Below are 17,812 nucleotides of genomic sequence, written 5' to 3'. Positions count from 1 at the left end.
AGGGGGGGAGAAACTTCCCCTTTCAACACATTTTTTTTTTTTTTTTATGCCTCTGCCACGAAGTGTCGCCGGAGGCATTATGTTTTCGGGTTGTCCGTCCTTCCGTCCATCCGTCCGTCCGGAATGAATTTTGTGGATAGCGTAACTAAAAAACAATTTATGGTATCCTAATGAGACCGGGTATGTATATGCATGAGTGGACAAAGTTGTGCCTATCAACTTTTGGGGGCACATGCTCAAGGTCAAAGGTCAAAAGGTCAAGGTCAAGTTCTCAAAATTGCACTATTTCCCCCTGGAGGTTTTTTTCTGGAAACTTGGTGTATACATGTAATACCAAATAAAGATTCTCCAGAGAGAGAGGTTCAAGTCATGAGGTCAAAGGTCAGAGGTCAAGTGAAAATCTTGAAATTTCACTTTTTTCTCTATATCTTGGAAATGGTTCAAGCTATCTTCATGGAACTTAGTACATATGCATGTACTGACTAGCAGTGATTATCAAGGAAATGTGGGGGTCATGGGGTCAAAGGTCATTGGTCAAAGGTCAAGGTCAACTCTACATAATTTCTCTTTTTCCCTCATATTTAAATGCAATACTTGCCAGATTTTTCTTGAAACTTGATATGTACATGTATAACCCAGTAGAGATTTTCTTGGAAGTTTCTTGCCCAAAGGTCAAAGGTGAAGTGAAAGTGCTAAATTTCATTTCTTGGTCAATATCTCGAAAGTGACTCAAGGTATCATCATGAAACTTAGTACATATATCTATGCATGTTCTACCTGACAGTGATTCCCTTGGGAATTTTAGGGTCATAGGGTCAAAGTTCCAGGGTCAAAGGCCAAGTTAAGATGCACAAATTTTACTATTTGATAGTGAAATTACACTTTTTCTCCATACCTTGAAAGTTTAATCAATGCATAGACTTATAAAAAAAGGGTCAAAAGTGAAGTAGAAATCCACAAATCCCCAAATACCTGCACTCTTAGGCAGTATAGCCATCCATCCAATTAAACCTAGTTCAAGGAGAGTGAACATTCAACACATTTGTGACAAACATGTCATTTAAATATTTTGCCAATTATGTGAAACTCATCACACATTGCCAAGACGTTGTACTATAGACCTATTAGGAGAACCATGCATTAAGGCGGAGGCATACCAGTCGCCATAGCGACATTTCTAGTCTTTCCTTTTTTTTTTTTTTTGGTTTTATAGAAGCTGCATAAAGAAAGTGGTCACTGTAGATTAAAGGGGATATTGAAAAAAGATCAGCAGTTAGGTAAAAGTGAAACAGCCTTGGCATCATGTATCACTCTTAACTTATTAATAAATGAAGGGATTTTGATGATGAACCACTGTGATTTTGATAAGACCCGGAGACACCATTTAAACAAAGTCTAAATGGGGAAAGATATCCTCAAAAGTAATCTGACTTTCCATGGCAAGACCTGTGCAAGAGAGTTTGATTTCATAAAGAATAGTGTTGCATATCCCTTGCCAAATAAAATTAATCTGTGCAGGGTATTAAAAGCATGTATTGGATATCTTGATGCCCTACCATTTCGGGGAATTGTTTCTACTTTTTGAATATCATTTCTATCTTTTTGAATGTCCCTCACGCTTTTATAAGCACAGATAATCATATTAACAGCAAAACGATCTGAAGCCAGGCTCATCAGTGTCAGAACCTTTTGAAATCTCCAATTAAGATAATTATTCATTAGCCACAAGAAGGCTTTTGCAGTAAAGGGGAATGAAACCCAAATAAATATGTAGATTGAGTGAATGCAGCAATGTTAGCATCACACATCTGCTAAGTTTTAGGAAAATCAGTCATTCAGCTGAAAAGTTATGAATTTTAAAAGTTTTGGTGCGACCATTGCTCGATGAGAAGACTATAGTTTGAGAAATCAAGTGTGGAAAATGATAAAAAGAGAATTCCACAAATTTCACTTTTCAAAAAAGTACATATTTCCTCAACTTTTTACTGACATATGCTAAAGGGATGGTATAGTTTTTGGTTGAGATGGGGGATTCAGATTTTAACTTTTTGCAAGATAAGTAGAACCACTTATGATATATTATTAAAGAGCATACAATTCCTAGAGGAATTAAAAGTTTATTTTTATGAAAATCGGTTTTGAAATGATTGAGATATCAAAAAAAAAAAGAAAAAAAGAAGAGAGTAAAACAAAGCGGTCTTTATAAAAGGTGGATCCGCTTGGGACCTCTTTGTTCTTGGACATCTCAGCCATTTCAAAACCAATTTTCATCAAATAACCTTTGAAATCCTCACTTTAATAGAATGGTTTGCTCGTTCATATTTCATAAGAAGTTTCTCATAACCTCACAAAAAATGTCGGAATCCTGAAAGCCCACCTCAACCAAAACTGTACCATCCCTTTAAGAGTAATGTGCCGCTTGCTTTCTGATACAAGTGAACTTTCATTGCGCTAAAAGAGTGAAAATATGTTGAATTTTCTCTATATTTTCTTTATGTATTTTTCATATGTGGCATCACAAAGTGTTTTAGTTCTAAAAGCTTTTATTAGCTTTAAAAATCTGTAACTCTTGAATTTACACTGTAGTTGTCTGATTTTCCTTTATTGATGTGTTCTACTAATTGCTGTATTCCCTCAATTCAAATGCAATTTTTTCTTTTCATTTTCCTAACCAGGCACATGCCACCTCTACATCTGAATATGAAGCTCAGTTTGTTGCTTCCATCAATTTCATTGATAGAGTTGTCCTTTGGCTGTCAGTGCAAATTGTATATATATGCATTAGCTTCTTAAAAACTAGTAAAGTTTGGCCGATTGGTTGTGATTTTTGTTATCAAATGCCAGGAGCAACATTTGGTATTAAAAATATATATTAAAGAAGTTGTGATGGGTCAACAATGATTGAATTGAAAGGCATTAGATTAAAGAAGTTGTGATGGGTGCACAAAAGGTCTCCTGGTTAGGGTTTGCCTCTCAGTAGTGGCTTCTTTCTGTCTCCAGAGATGACCTTCGGCTCACCTCTCTTCCAATTATTATTGTGAGAGAGTCTTTGACAAAGGCTACACTAATGGAGAACTCAACGTGTGAAGAAATAACAACCAGCACTAACTAAACAAGTAGGTTTTGGTTGTGATTAGGGTTTATTCACTAAAGGCAGACAGAAAGATAATATTACAGTGTTCAGAGATAGAGTGATTTGTACAGTTGAGACTGCATGTAGCAAGGATAATCTTTGAGATGAGTCAATGCTAGTATTAGCTGCCAGGGGAAGGGGGTGGGGGAAGGGGATGGGGAAAGGGGTAGGGGTTGGGGCAAAGCGGGGTAGGGTTCAAGAGAAAGAGTCCAATTCCATCTTGAAAAACAGGATGTCTGTCATAAAGCTCTGTTGTACATGTATGTGTGCATGCTGTTCCTTTAGGCTAGCAGGGGGAAGCAGGCGGGGAAGTGACGTTGCTGAGGGGATTTAATTAAGAGACTACCCTGGCAGCTTTTTGATACGCATTCCAGTCATGTTGATTTGTCTGTTTGTCAACATGGAATGCCATACAGAGGCATTTGTCTGCGAACTGGTGCACAACTAAATGTAGTTTGTCTGCCCCGATTAAATGTAATCTCTGCTGCGGGCAACGTGCCATGGTGGTTGTGATGAGCCAGCCGCACTCCCTGCCGCCATGTTGATCAAGATCTATTCCCATACTGTATATAATGCATTAAGAACGCATTATTAACCAAGTCCATAAATTCATATGTTAATCCTGCCAAGTGTGAAACAACAGCCATGCCTCTTCGATACTCCAACCGGTATCATAAAACTTCAAGTGCAGCAGTATAATATTATGAAGTTACATGTATGAGCAATTAAATCCAGAACACGACTGTACTGCATTCCGTGCATAGATAATGAAGTACAGTGTACAGTGTGTAATAGTTTCAGGTACATCAGTCAAATCACCATCATGTTGCTAGGAATGTGATATCTCTGTGTAGTAGATATATGTTTGATTTGCCAGTAGTTTTGTGAGGTTTGTGGGTGTTATTAACTGCATTTTGCTTCCTGTAACCTTGAACTGTGTTCTGAGATGTGAAGGCAGTGTTGAAATAAGTTGTGATTACTTAGGATGAATTGAGCTTGAAATGATATTTGGCAGTTCGTTTGTGGCTGTAGACATTGTGCTGGTTGTTTTAAATGCAATACATCATTTCAGTACCCAATAATCTGTTTTGTTTTTTTGTTTTTTTTTGGTCTATGATTAAGAATACAAAAACTTTGCCAATTTGTATGTACTTAGCATAATTTATGCTATGATGTTGACATGAAGAAATTAGTGTAAAACTTAATATGACTTAGTTTGCTGTATGTGTGTCAAATTACCAAATAAATATGTGAACCTTTTATATAAATTGTATTGTTGGTACATGTGTTATTATTATTTTTTTCAATAATAGGAATGTTTAATGTTTTAATGTCCATTTTGCTGCTTTTAGTATTGAATGTGTACAATATTTTGCTCTTTGGTATTAATGAACAAATATTCATGCAACCATTTCATCCATGTGATATTTTGTGTTTTTCTACTGTAAACATCTCAAAATGACTGACCTACTATTGAACATATTTATTATGTCAGTGTTTTACATTGCTGTGCCAATTTGATATATCCTACAGTGTGGATATATTTTGATACATGCTTGCCAATATTTAGAAGGATATGCAGTGTTGTGGACTTGGACATGTATGTGTCCCAATATCTTGGAAAAAAATGATTCAATAAAACCATTGCCAGTGGGGTGGCTAGTCTTCTATGCAGACTCAACTGATGACTGAATATTTACAACTCTCATTTCTTAGCAGAGCCGAGATGTAGATTGTATCCCTCAAGAAGGAAAAAAAAAAAGAAAGAAGGTACTTGGAGATGTCAAGGTCAAGTGGATTGTCCACCATGCTTTCGAAGAAAATGTTTAGGGTTCAAGCCCAGCTATGTCGCTCTATCCACAAGACTCCTCCTGAACCCTTTGTGTGCTTTGAGTGCTACTTGACAGAGAAAACCCCATATTGATTAGTATTGTACCCACCATCAAAGTTCCTGGCACAGGAAGGGCTACCACACAATTTTATCCTAGTGACTTTAAAAGTGGATATTTTCGCGTGACTTATTTTTCGCGCTTGGCCGGATAAGAGTTTTGCATGCTTTTTAAAGTCCGCAGAATCAAGACATCACACACAGGAACACGTGACAAGTAAAAATATTTGTGTGCTTTTATTTTCGCGCTAGTTTCTGGTTGCGCGAAATGCGCGAAAATTTCATTGTTGCAAAAATTTCCACTTTTACAGTACCTATGATGGCTGCATGGTTTAAATGATTTCCAACCAGTGGCAGCAGGGAAGTGTAGACCAATGTACAGATTTGAGTTTAATACCTTGTGTGCTGTGATTCCCAATTGGCGTCGAAACCCCCATTGCATTGTACACACTGTCAAAAGTCCCTGACACATAAGGGGTTTAAAACCAGGGACCAGAGTATTGGAAAGCATCTTGGGGACCTTGACATGGTCAAATAATAATAATAATAATAATAGTGGCTACTTGTATAACGCACAGGTCCACTTTTCAGTGCTCATGGCGCTTCAAAAATGAAAAAATAGCGCTGTAATAATTGACATGAAACTGTTAATGCCATCATTAATCCCTTTTCTCCCTCTCGCCTCGTCCTCAGTATCGGTTCCTCCCCGACGACATAGCGTACAGCCAAGTTCTGCCGCCCGTCTGGTTCTTTGGGAAGCTCTCGCGAGCCAAGGCGGAGGAGGTTCTCCACCAGTCGACGTCCAACGGCGACCTCCTTCTCAGGGAGAGCGAGGCACACCCCGGTCAGTACACGCTGTCCGTCAGGCAGGACACGGACAGCAAGAGCTTCATCCGACATTACATGTTCAAGAAGCTTGACCACGGCAACGGCTTCCTTTTACTCATCGAAGACAAGGTAGGGAGAGTTCGTCGCTTTGAGGAAGATGCAGTCCCTTTTCGGTGTTGCATATTGTTGCTGGGGTGACAAGACCTTGTATCTCAAATTTTGGTGAAAGTAACTTTTTATGATTAAGGGTCACATAATCAGTTCAGTGATGTCCTGTCCAAATCCTAGCTGTCTTACCCAAAAATGAAGCCACTACGGCATGTCAGAGGAAAGGCTATAGATCTCATTTGATATACTACTGTGGCTGCCATGTTTTTGTTTTTGTTTTTGTTTTTTGTTTTTTGTTTTGCTCTCCTGAACATTTGACATTTTGTAGATATGAGGTCTTGTTGCCCCAGCGACAATATCTGTTTTGAAAAAGAGCTGTGACATTACATTTGACTAGTCCATTAAAGCTGAATAATAAGTACAAAGTAGTTATTGGCCTATCTGGAAGACACAGCATTTATTTCTAGGTATGCGAAAATGTTGAGATGTATTCTTTTGAAATTCTCCATTTTTGGAGGCCATAAACATTTTTGTAGCAAAAAATGATGAGTTGAATTTTCCCTTTTGTTGCAAATTTTACTTGTAGACTGTTCAAGTCAATGGAAATAGTTTGTTTCAACTACATAGTTTTGAATTTTCTGTCCGACTGTGCATATGAGTAAATATTGAACGTAGGTTTGATGGTGTATTATGTCGTGCTATCCTGCTGGGACAAACATATCAAGTTCAATCTATGATGTGTGAGTCAAGGCATCTACCCCAATCAACCCCTCAACCGTCCCTAGACTGTTTTCCTGCCTATGAGCAGCCTTGAATGCATGTCAAGCTGAGATTCTGTCAGGAAAGCCGTGATGCGAGCAGAGTGTTGTCCTCAAAGGTTACTCATCTGAACTTCCAGGCTGTGGGGAGATGGTGAACATTCCCCCCCCCCCCCCCTCCCCTCCCCCACTTCTTTTTGGTGAAAAGGGGATCAAGGCAGGAGTTGCCCAAGTTCAGTCCGGTTCCATTTGAAAAGAGGGCCCTTGGAGTCACACGCTCCCATCTGTCAAGCAAATACCACGGCCTCATGGCCTCGCACGGAAGGTCGCTATCGCTGGCATGCCGTCGAAAATATCCGCGCGGATTTGGCACGTCGTGGCGATACAGGTTGCCGTTGAGAATGTTGCTGCCTCATTGGGAAGATTTCGTCATCTCCCTCTCCCCTCCTTTCCCCTCCTCTGTTTCAAGAGCTCCTACCCTTTTTTCGTTCTACTTTTTCCTTCCCTCCCTTCCCTCTCTGCCCCCTAAAATAGATCCGTGATTAAATGACGAGCGGGCGCCTTCTTCAATGTAAGGTTGCAAGGATTCTATTGTTACATGCATCATGATTGTGTAATAATCATGCAGTCATAGAAGATTTTATATACCTCATTGGGGATCGACATTAGAAGTGCCCCAGTGGCCTGGGCCACCAAAAATTGATGTCAGGCCACCAAATTTCTGAAAAGGTTATCTTTTAGTGGCCCACTCGGGGAACTAGATTTGTATGATACAAATGGATTATTATATTCAGCTTCATTTCAGGCCACTAAAAAAATCAAATTTAAAGATTGTAGAGGCCTGAATAGGCCACCATAGAAAATATTAAAGTTAGTGTTGAGCTGTGCTCATTTGGGGAATCCTTGCTTCTGATTTTTCGAGACCTGGGTCATAAATTCACAAGTTGCCTTCAGCCCCGTAGTACTGTTCTGCCCTCTTTTTAGCTCACCTGAGCCAAAGGCTCAAGTGAGCTATTGCTATCGCCCTTTGTCCGTCGTGCGTCGTGCGTCGTCCGTCGTGCGTAAACTTTTTACATTTTCATCTTCTTCTTGAAAACCCCAAGACCGACTTTCATCAAACTTGGCAGGTAGCATCCCTAGGGGGTTAGGAACTCAATTTGTTAAAATGGGCACCATGCCCCACCCAGGGGGCCCCCAGGGGGCCCAACCCCCCCAAAATTAAGGAATCTGCAAAAATCTTCTTCTCTAGAACCAGAAGTGATAGAGCTAAGTTAATACTATGAGTTAGTACATTGATGACTGTAGTTTCAAGTTTGTTCATGGCAGAATCAGGGGTGCCCCCCTTGGGACCCAGGGGAGGGGGGTGGGGAGGGGTCCTAATGGGGCCTAAATTGTACATTTTCATCTTCTTCTTGAGAACCCCATGACCAATTTTCACCAAACTTGGCAGGTAGCATCCCTAGGGGGTTAGGATCTCAATTTGATAAATGGGCACCATGCCCCACCCAGGGGCCCCCAGGGGGCCCAAACCCCCCAAAATGAAGGAATCTTTAAAAATCTTTAGAATCAGAAGTTATAGAGCTAAGATAATACTATGAGTGAGTACATTAATGACTGTAGTTTCAAGTTTGTTCATAGCAGATCCAGGGGTGCCCCTCTTTGGGGGGGGGGGGGTGGGAAGGTCCAAATGGGGGCCTGAATTGTACATTTTCATCTTCTTCCTGAAAACCTCATGATGGATTTTCGTCAAACTTGGCAGGTAGCATCCCTAGGGGGTCAGGATCTCAATTTATCAAAGTGGGCACCATGCCCCACCCAGACGGCCCCAGGGGGCCCCAATCCCCCCAAATTAAGGAATCTTAAAAAAAATTTGGGCCCTTATTGTACATTTTCATCTTCTACTTGAGAATGCCTGGTCAAATTTTAGTAGAGCTGTGAATAATTTAGATTAGTGACTGCGTGAAAGGTGAACTTGCGATACTCAGGTGAGCGCTAGACCCGCGGGTCTCTTGTTGTTTGTAGTGGAATGTATGACACTTTGTATGTACTGTAAATGCTTGACTTCCACAGCACAAGAGATGACCCTTGTCCGATGCCATCACAATGCAAACATCTATGGAAATGCAGATATGTGATGTTGTTAAGGTGATTGCGACTGCTTATTAACTGGTTGAGGATGGACTGATTTCGCTACAACACGCATTTCCCATAGACCCCTGGCGAGTATACTCAGGACTCGTCCTCAGCGGGTTAAAATAAATTTTTGTGTAGTTATGTTCGGTTTATAAAAGAGATGTAGACTGCTTTTATTGGGGGCATTGTTGATTGGGGTTCCAGCATGGAGTTGAGATCCATGCTTTATGCAGCCAACATTTAAATGTTTTGAAAGCACCTGTATTTCTTTAGTCTTATCACTTTTCTATGATACTCTAGAGTAAAAATAGTAGGGGCATTGGTTAAAGAAACTTATCAAGGACATACACACAAGGAAAGGAGAAGGCAGAGTATTTGATCAATATGGAATAATGTTGAATTATGCAGGGACATATTTTGACATTATTGTTATGATAGAGTTTGCAGTTCCCGTTCTGTTTAGGGAGTTATTGTAGTAGTTGTTTGTTTACAGCATTCTTAAGCCCGAGGTCCAACCACCCATTTGTGAATTTTTCCTCTTCTATCAGTTTTCATCTCCTCCTATTGCTTTGATTCATGATTTATTAATAGTAATTTTATGCCAGACCTCTTGCTTCTTTTGTTAAATGTCGTGGATAACACAGTCAAGTGTGCCTTCAAGTAGATAAAAAGCGGACGTGCGTACAAATGCCATGACGTGTGTAGCCTATTGTAAAGTGTTTTGTTAGCAGTGGGTGGGTGTTGAGCTAGTGCCATGAAGTCAAGATGTTGTTGTGAATCGGCCCACGCAGGGGAGCTTCTCGCACATCCAACAATGGCGGCTTATTTAGTCTCGTGAGATGTTCGCTTCCATGGAGAAAGCGTTAATGTGTTTGACGTGCCATCGATGTAAACTATGCCATGCCCAAATTGATAATACTTGAAAAGTATGAATGAAAAAGGAGAAGTATCATAATGTGCCAATCAAGATATGACTCAACAAGTACTTACACTTTTCATTCTTTTGTTTGTTTGCATTTATCTCAATTCAGTTGAAACTGGTAGTGTATTGGATGATTATGTTGTAGAAAATTTCCATTGTTATTTTCAAGATAGGGATAGTGAAGGATGGTTGAGGGTTTTTTTGTGTGTTTTCTTCCTTGTCTTTTTATTCACAAAGACTTACTTGATATAAATGAAGTATTAAAGACAAAGTGGGTGTGTATCACACATAAGTCACACCATTTGAACAAAATGAATGCAGCATGTGAAAAGACTTTCGTGGCAGTTTGCATTGAAAAAATTTGTATGAGGCTTTGAAACTAACAAAACAGATGATAACAGCTACGTAGCTGTTACATTAAGCATGATTTTTTTTTATTTTAAAAAAAATTATCTTCATGTATAAACTTAAAGGGACTGTACAGTACTGGTTGAGGTGAGGATTTAGGTTGTAACATTTTGCAAGATATTTAGAAACCACTCTATGAAATGTTAAAGAACTTCCAATTCTAAGGGGAATCAAAAGTTTATTTGATGAAAATTGGTTTTGAAATGACTGAGATATCCAAAAACAAAGAGATCCTGATGAAAGTTATGACCTGTCAATTTTATTAGGATCACTTTTTTTGGATATCTCGGCCATTTCAAGACCAATTTTCATCAAATAAACGTTGAATCCTTCTTGGAATTACATGCTCTTTCATATTTCATAAGAGGTTTCTCATCTTACAAAATAATGTTATAAACCTGACGTTAGGTCTCAACCAAAATTATATGATCCCTGTACCATTGGCAGTAGGCTGTAGTCTTGAAGCAAATGGAATGAGGGTATGGCCGGATTTGTGTCAAATCTAAAGATTTAAAGATTTAGAATAGTGTAACCAAGCGTTCTGACAACTTCTTGACAGGTTTTTCATGTTGCACATTTTGTGTGTCTTGTGAGCAGAAAAGGAAGATCAGATGCTAGAAACATGGGTCTGCATAACTATATGTTTGTGTGTGCATGTATGTGATGTGTATCTGTTTATTTACGCACAGACTCATATGTGAATTTTGCATGCATACCCTCCCAAAGCAATACAGACACTGCACACTCACACACTCATACACATACTCTCTCAGAGGGGGAAAAAAAAAAGAAACAACAAATGCAATTATGATATAGTTTGTCAGCCAAGTTTTCTGTTGACTTGCTCTGATCTTTTGCAGCCACCTGTGCTGGGGTCCATGTATGAGCTCATGTGGTTCTTCATCCAAGAAAGTGGGGGTCACTTACTCCCCCTCCAGAAAGATCCGAACCTGCCTCCTCCAAACTACGACATCAGCGTGCATGGTAAGAGAACCTTTCTCTATTCCCTTCTCACACTCTCTCCCTAGTTTCTTATCTATCTGCTATCTGTCTGTCTATCTAACTATCTATCTATCTATCTATCTATCTATCTGTCTATCTATCTGTCTGTCTATCTATTTATTTATCTATCTATCTATCTGTCTGTCTGTCTGTCTATCTATCTATCTATCTATCTATCTGTCTATCTATCTATCTATCTATCTGTCTGTCTGTCTGTCTGTCTGTCTGTCTGTCTGTCTGTCTATCTATCTATCTATCTATCTATCTACCTATATCTATCTGCTATCTATCTATCTATCTATCTATCTATCTATCTATCTATCTATCTACCTACCTATCTACCTATATCTATCTGCTATCTATCTATCTATCTATCTATCTACCTATATCTATCTGCTATCTATCTATCTATCTACACGTACAGGTATCTATCCATCCATCCCTCTCTCCCATGTGAAACATGTGCATGTCTCTTTCACAACCGGCTTGGACTCCAAAGTCACATTCGACATAAATATCAGTCGATGAGACAGCATAGAAACTGATGAACCCAGTGCTTGGGTACAAGATGGAGTCAACAATCTATTATCTGTCTATCTAACTATTCTGACTGTCTATCTATCCATCTATCTATATGTCTTTCATTTTCCCCCGTTTTCTATGTTTTAGTTAACATAGATCTGCTATGAAAGAAAGGGTAAACATCCTTAAATTGGCACAGTATGTTGCAACCTTTAAATAGGATCATTGTTAAATCTGTGGAACAAAATTAGGTTACTCCTTTATCAACTCCACACAAATATGAAGCCCCTCAAAGTGCTTCTGTATTGTTGTTTTGTCATTATGTGAATAAGTGTATGGCTGAATAGTGATTTTGTTTGAATCATCTTTATTCAAGAAAAGGGAATACACACACATTTAGGTCCATCACCTTTTTTGACTGACCAGCAATTTGAGCCTTTGCATATAGTGAAGTACTTCATATTGCTGCAGTTCTTGTTGCAGTAATTATTCTTTTTAGTGCTCTATATCTTCTGCCTTTTAGCTCAGCATGTAGTTGCACTCTGAGTATTCCTTTTTAGAGTGACAGTTTTTAACCATGACTATTTTGTGACATTCAAAACAAAATAACCATCTTCCCTGGGTATCTGAGTCGAAAGCAAATGAATCAAACAATGCCAGGCTTTGTGGTCTCTAAGAAGTGCTTTAGTCTCGCAGCATTTACAGGCATTTCATATTCAGACAAAATGAAAGGATTTTAAATGTCAACACAATAGCCTTTATGCAATTGGTGTGCAGTTTCATCCACCATGCTTCTTCAGAGGCCTGTTGACTACAAGCTTGTCAGATTGATGTCAATTTGCCAACATTCTGGCCAAATAGTTGACATGGGGAAGATTGACTTTCCAGATAGTGAAAATGAAACAAGATGTTTGGCTGTAGCAAGGGAATTTACCTCAGACAGGAAGTTTCTCTAATTAGTGAGAAAGATCAAATTAAAACATCTCATTTGAAGAAATGGAGCAGTTCTTGGACAGGTTTTGAAGAAAATCATGACATTAGTGATGTCAGTCACTTACCCTGCTAATGGTAGTCCTATTAATGGGGATCTGGGAAATTGGTCATGAGACACATTCATGAGGTGACTTGAAGTGAAATCTGTGTGTAAATGCAAAAGAAAGTAATGTTTGATAGCTCTGTGAATAATGTACATCGTACTTGTACATACAGCTTTCAGCAAAATGGTCAATGAGAAATCTAACAAGCTTCAGATTATTTCTTCAGCACTTTCATTAGTAACTGGTAGAATAAAATGACTCTTAATAAAAAAAAAAAAAATATTTGTGAGAGCCAAGATATAAGTTGTTTCATAAGATTATATAAGTTATACGTAAACATGAATGATCAAATTGGATATTCATTATGCAGTAAAAGATCCTTCAAATGGCGAGATGGCGGAGAACAGACGATCAAACTTTCACAATACCTCGTGGCGGAGTGCGGAGCCGATCTTACAGCCATCTCCGGGGACTAGAAACCAGCAGCCGCAAGCCGCCGAAGACGAGTATCTCGTTCCAGATGCACTCCTGCAACGTGGTAAGATGTCGTCGTGATTTGAAAACATCTCTGAGAAAAAGATGTCTTCATGAAAATGTCTTCATGAAAATTTCTTTGTACAGTTGTAGGCAAATCTGCTCTGTGCAAATGCAGTGATACCGAGGGTATGAGATCTGCTGTGTAGTAGAAGTGAATGCCAATGTTCTGGTGCAAAAACTAGGGGATTGATACTGAATTGAATGACAAGCAAGTAATTGAGTTTATTGCAAAAATTATAACTGTCAGATTGATGTTTTTGAAGACATTTTCCATATCGTGTTTTTTTTTTTCCCTCTGGTATCACACTGTATGCGATTCAAGATTGTACAAATAGGGCATTGGTATGCTTCACTCTCTGTGGAAGTAGTTGCAATCAATGTTTTGTAAAATTCCTTTGTGTTGGCTGTGATCACGTTCGTTCAATGCATCAATTGGAGTACAGAAGGTTGCTAGTTTCGGTTAGTATGGAAATGTGGTATTGCATTGCTCAGCTGCTCTATTCACGACAATGCTGCTTTACAGAGTGGTTCCTAAACTGGGGTATTCAGATGAGCAACTCACTATATGTGTGTGTCTATATGAATGAAGTGTTCTTTGAAAGATAATGCAAATTATCAGAAACTGTACCACAAAGGACAGCCATCACTCTGTGGAGGAGAAAGTCCTTCATCATCTCTCTCTCTCTGCCATTTTGACCAATCATAACAGAGGTAAAATACTCTTCGACTTGGTAGATCAAGCCCCATCCTCCTGTGGTCGTAACATTATATAATTTGCATTATATCCCTCTCAATTCATTTCTTGTACACTGATTGGTCGAGGGCATTGAAAGTGACAAAGCATGTTTCCACCATGAAAATCTTGTCCAACTATTTCCTTAGGGAAATAGTAATAAAAAAATATAACCCTCTGCCATGGCGATATTTGCTTAGCGCATGCGTACCTCTCTTCTTACTTGCGCGTATTCTTGTGCATGAGACATCCCGTCACAGTACAATTTTTCATCAAACGCATCGCGAGAAGACAGTAAAGGGTATCATGCAGTGGATTAATACACTTTTACATGTAATTTGGGAGAAAAAAAAGGAACTTTAAATCAGTCAACCACCCACTTTACTTTGTTGTACTCTTAAATTCCATTGGGAGGGATATAAAACAAATAACCTGGCCATCGTTCCAAGTTCTGGTTGAAATATGTGCCTTCGATGATTTCAGTAGCATTGTTTCTTCAGGACTGCACCCCTCAGAAAATAATACCGTTGAAGTCACCTCATGCACTTAGTTTCATCCAGGACTTCTCAGACCTGGTATGTTTGCATAATATACAACCAAATTGTATCTCGGGATTATATATTAAGATTTTACAATTGGAGCAGCTGGGCCCTGTTTCATAAAGCTGTTCGTAAAGTTACGAACAGCTTAAGAGCAACTGGTGATCAGTTCTGATGTGCTATACTTATCAGAATCTCCATAATTCAGCACAACAACTTATCACCAGTCGCTCGTAAGTTGTTTGTGACTTTACGAACAGCTTTATGAAATTGCAGGGCTGCACACTAACCCATTTTTTCTGCCGGTCCAACCTGTCTCTGTCGGACCGGTAAATGCCCCGTTTTACCATTTTTTAGCGGTCCGAACAGAAAATTTACCGGTCAACAACGACAACCTAAAAAAACATTAAATGACTTGCAAACTTATTTTCTTGTTTTTTATGGACGTACCCCCTTACCCATGTACATTTTACAGATTAATAGTTTTTTTTTTTAACTTGCATTATTTATTGCACAAGAAATTTAAAAAAAGTTAGGAAAAAATAGAATGTTTGTTTGTGAATTACAGTGTAAAATGATAATGAACAAAATCAGATTGTATCAAATGCGTTTGTGACTTTTTCTAAACATCGGCGCACGGACTTGCTGCGTAACCTGCTCTTAGTGGTCAGTTGGATTGCGACGATTTAATGAATTATTTTAGCTGTGATATTTTCTGATGCACGCGCTTCAAGGGGTTCTTTATTTTTCTCCCGATAATCTATTCGCATTGTGCATGCGTTCTTGAAAGGTACACGACATGCAGGGCCGAATTCGCAATCCTTTTTGCGCCCATTTCCACCTCAAATATCAGCGGGATTGTGACGATTTCATAAATTACTTCGGCTGTAATATTTTCAGATGCAAGCGCCAAAAGAGGTTGAAAATGTGTCCTTTATTTTTCCCGATAAACTCTTCGAATTTCGTAAGTGCGTTCTTAAAAAAAGATGCACCACATGGCCGAATTCATGATACTTTTTGCGCCTATTTCTACCTCAAATATCAGCGGGATTGTGACGATTTCATAAATTACTTCGGCTGTAATCTTTTATGATGCAAGCGCCAGAAGAGGTTGAAAATGTGTCCTTTATTTTTCCCGATAAACTCTTCGAATTTCGTAAGTGCGTTCTTAAAAAGATGCACCACATGGCCGAATTCATGATACTTTTTGCGCCTATTTCTACCTCAAATATCTGCGGAATTGTGGCGATTTCATGAATTACTTCGGATGTAATCTTTTGTGATGCACGCACCGGCGAGAATGGTTGAAAATGCATTCTTTATTTTTCTCCCCATAATCTCTTCGCATTCCGTACATGCGTTCTTGAAAGGTATACGACACGGCAGGATTCACGATCCTCTTTGCGCCTATTTCTACCTAAAATATCAGCGGGATTGCGATGATTTTATGAATAACTTCGGCTGTAATCTTTTATGATAACGCGCCAAAATTGGTTGAAAATGTGTCCTTTATTTTTCCCGGATAAACTCTTCGCATTTCGTAAATGCGTGCTTAAAAGATATACGACACGGCCAAAAATCATGATTCTTTTTGCGCCTATTGTTTCCTCAAACTTCAACGGGATTGCGATGATTTCATGAATTATTATTCGGCTGTAATCTTTATGATGCACGGGCCAAAAGGGGTTGAAAATGTGTCCTGTATTTTTCTCCCAATAATCTCTTCGCATTTCGTACATGCGTATACGACACGGCTGAATTCACGATCCTTTTATCGCCTATTTCTACATTAAATATCAGCCGAATTGTGGCAATTTCATGAATTACTTCTGATGTAATCTTTTGTGATGCACGCACCAGCTAGAATGGTTGAAAATGCGTTCTTTATTTTTCTTCCCATAATTTCTTCGCATTCCGTACATGCGTTCTTGAAAGGTATATACGACACGGCCGAATTCACGATCCTTTTTGCGTCTATTTCTACCTGAAATATCAGCGGGATTGCGATGATTTCATGTATGACTTCGGATGCAATCTTTTATGATACACGCGCCAAAATGGGTTGAAAATGTGTCCTTTATTTTTCCCCGATAAACTCTTCGCATTTCGTAAATGCGTTCTTAAAAGATACACGACACGGCCAAAAATCATGATTCTTTTGCGCCTATCGTTTCCTCAAACTTCAACGGGATTGCGATGATTTTATGAATTATTATTCGGCTCTAATCTTTATGATGCACGGGCCAAAAGGGTTTGAAAATGTGTCCTGTATTTTTCACCCAATAATCACTTCGCATTGCGTACATGCCTATGTACGTCATGGCCGAATTCACGATCCTTTTAGCGCCTATTTCTACATCAAATATCAGCGGGATTGCGATATGTCATTCATTATTTCGATTGAAATCTTTTGTGATACATTAACCAGAAGGGTTGAAAATGCGTTCTTTATTTTTCTCCCGATAATTTCTTCGCATTTGTGCATGCGTTTTCAAAATTATACATTGCATGAAGGGCCGAATTCGATATTCTTTTTGCGCCTATTATTGTTTACTCAAATTCCAACGGGATTGCGAAATTTTCATGAATTACTATTCGGCTGTAATCTATATGATGCAAGCGCCAAAAGGGGTGAAAATGTGTCCTTTATTTTTCTCCCGCTAATCTTTTCCCCATTTCGTACACGCGTTCTTAAAAGGTATACGACACGGCCGAATTCACGATCCTTTTTGCGCCTATTTCTACCTCAAATATCAGCGGGATTGTGGCGATTTCATGAATTACTTCAGATGTAATTTTTTATGATGCACGCACCAGAAGGGTAAAATGTGTTTTATATTTTTCTCCCGATAATCTCGTCGCATTTGTGCATGCGTTTTTGATAACCAACACGGCATGCAGGACTGAATTCAAGATTCTTTTTGCGCCTATTATTTCCTCAAATTTCAACGGGATTGCGTTGATTTCATGAATTGTTATTCGGCTGTAATCTTTTATGATGCACTCACCAAAATGTGTCCTTTATTTTTTTTTCTTCTCTATAATCTCTTCGCATTTCGTACATAAGCTTTTGAAAGATACGACGCGGCCGGTCGAATTCATGATCCTTTTTGGGACGATTTCTACCTCAAATATGTAAGCGGGACTGCCATGATTTCATGATTTTTTTCCCTCCCTAGTATTATCTATTCACATTTTGTGCATGCGTTCTTAAAAAGTACACGGAAGAGCCGATTTCGTGATCCTTTTTGCGCCTTTCTTCAT

At 38.9% G+C, this 17,812-nt stretch overlaps 1 protein-coding gene across 1 annotated transcript in view; it reads left to right on the top strand.

The window, feature by feature from the left end:
- LOC140230761 (uncharacterized) overlaps positions 1-17,812 on the top strand; it is an 81,313-nt gene that overhangs the window by 41,086 nt on the left and 22,415 nt on the right. The window contains exons 6-8 of the mRNA XM_072310900.1: positions 5,715-5,978; positions 11,039-11,162; positions 13,110-13,277. Of these exons, the coding sequence (XP_072167001.1) occupies positions 5,715-5,978; positions 11,039-11,162; positions 13,110-13,277 (556 nt within the window). The remainder of the gene's footprint in view (positions 1-5,714; positions 5,979-11,038; positions 11,163-13,109; positions 13,278-17,812) is intronic.

The sequence above is a fragment of the Diadema setosum genome, chromosome 7, assembly GCF_964275005.1.
Source record: "Diadema setosum chromosome 7, eeDiaSeto1, whole genome shotgun sequence".
Classification (NCBI taxonomy): Eukaryota; Metazoa; Echinodermata; class Echinoidea; order Diadematoida; family Diadematidae; genus Diadema; species Diadema setosum.
Note: the sequence above shows the minus strand (reverse complement) of the source record. Positions and strands in the feature narration are given on the sequence as shown.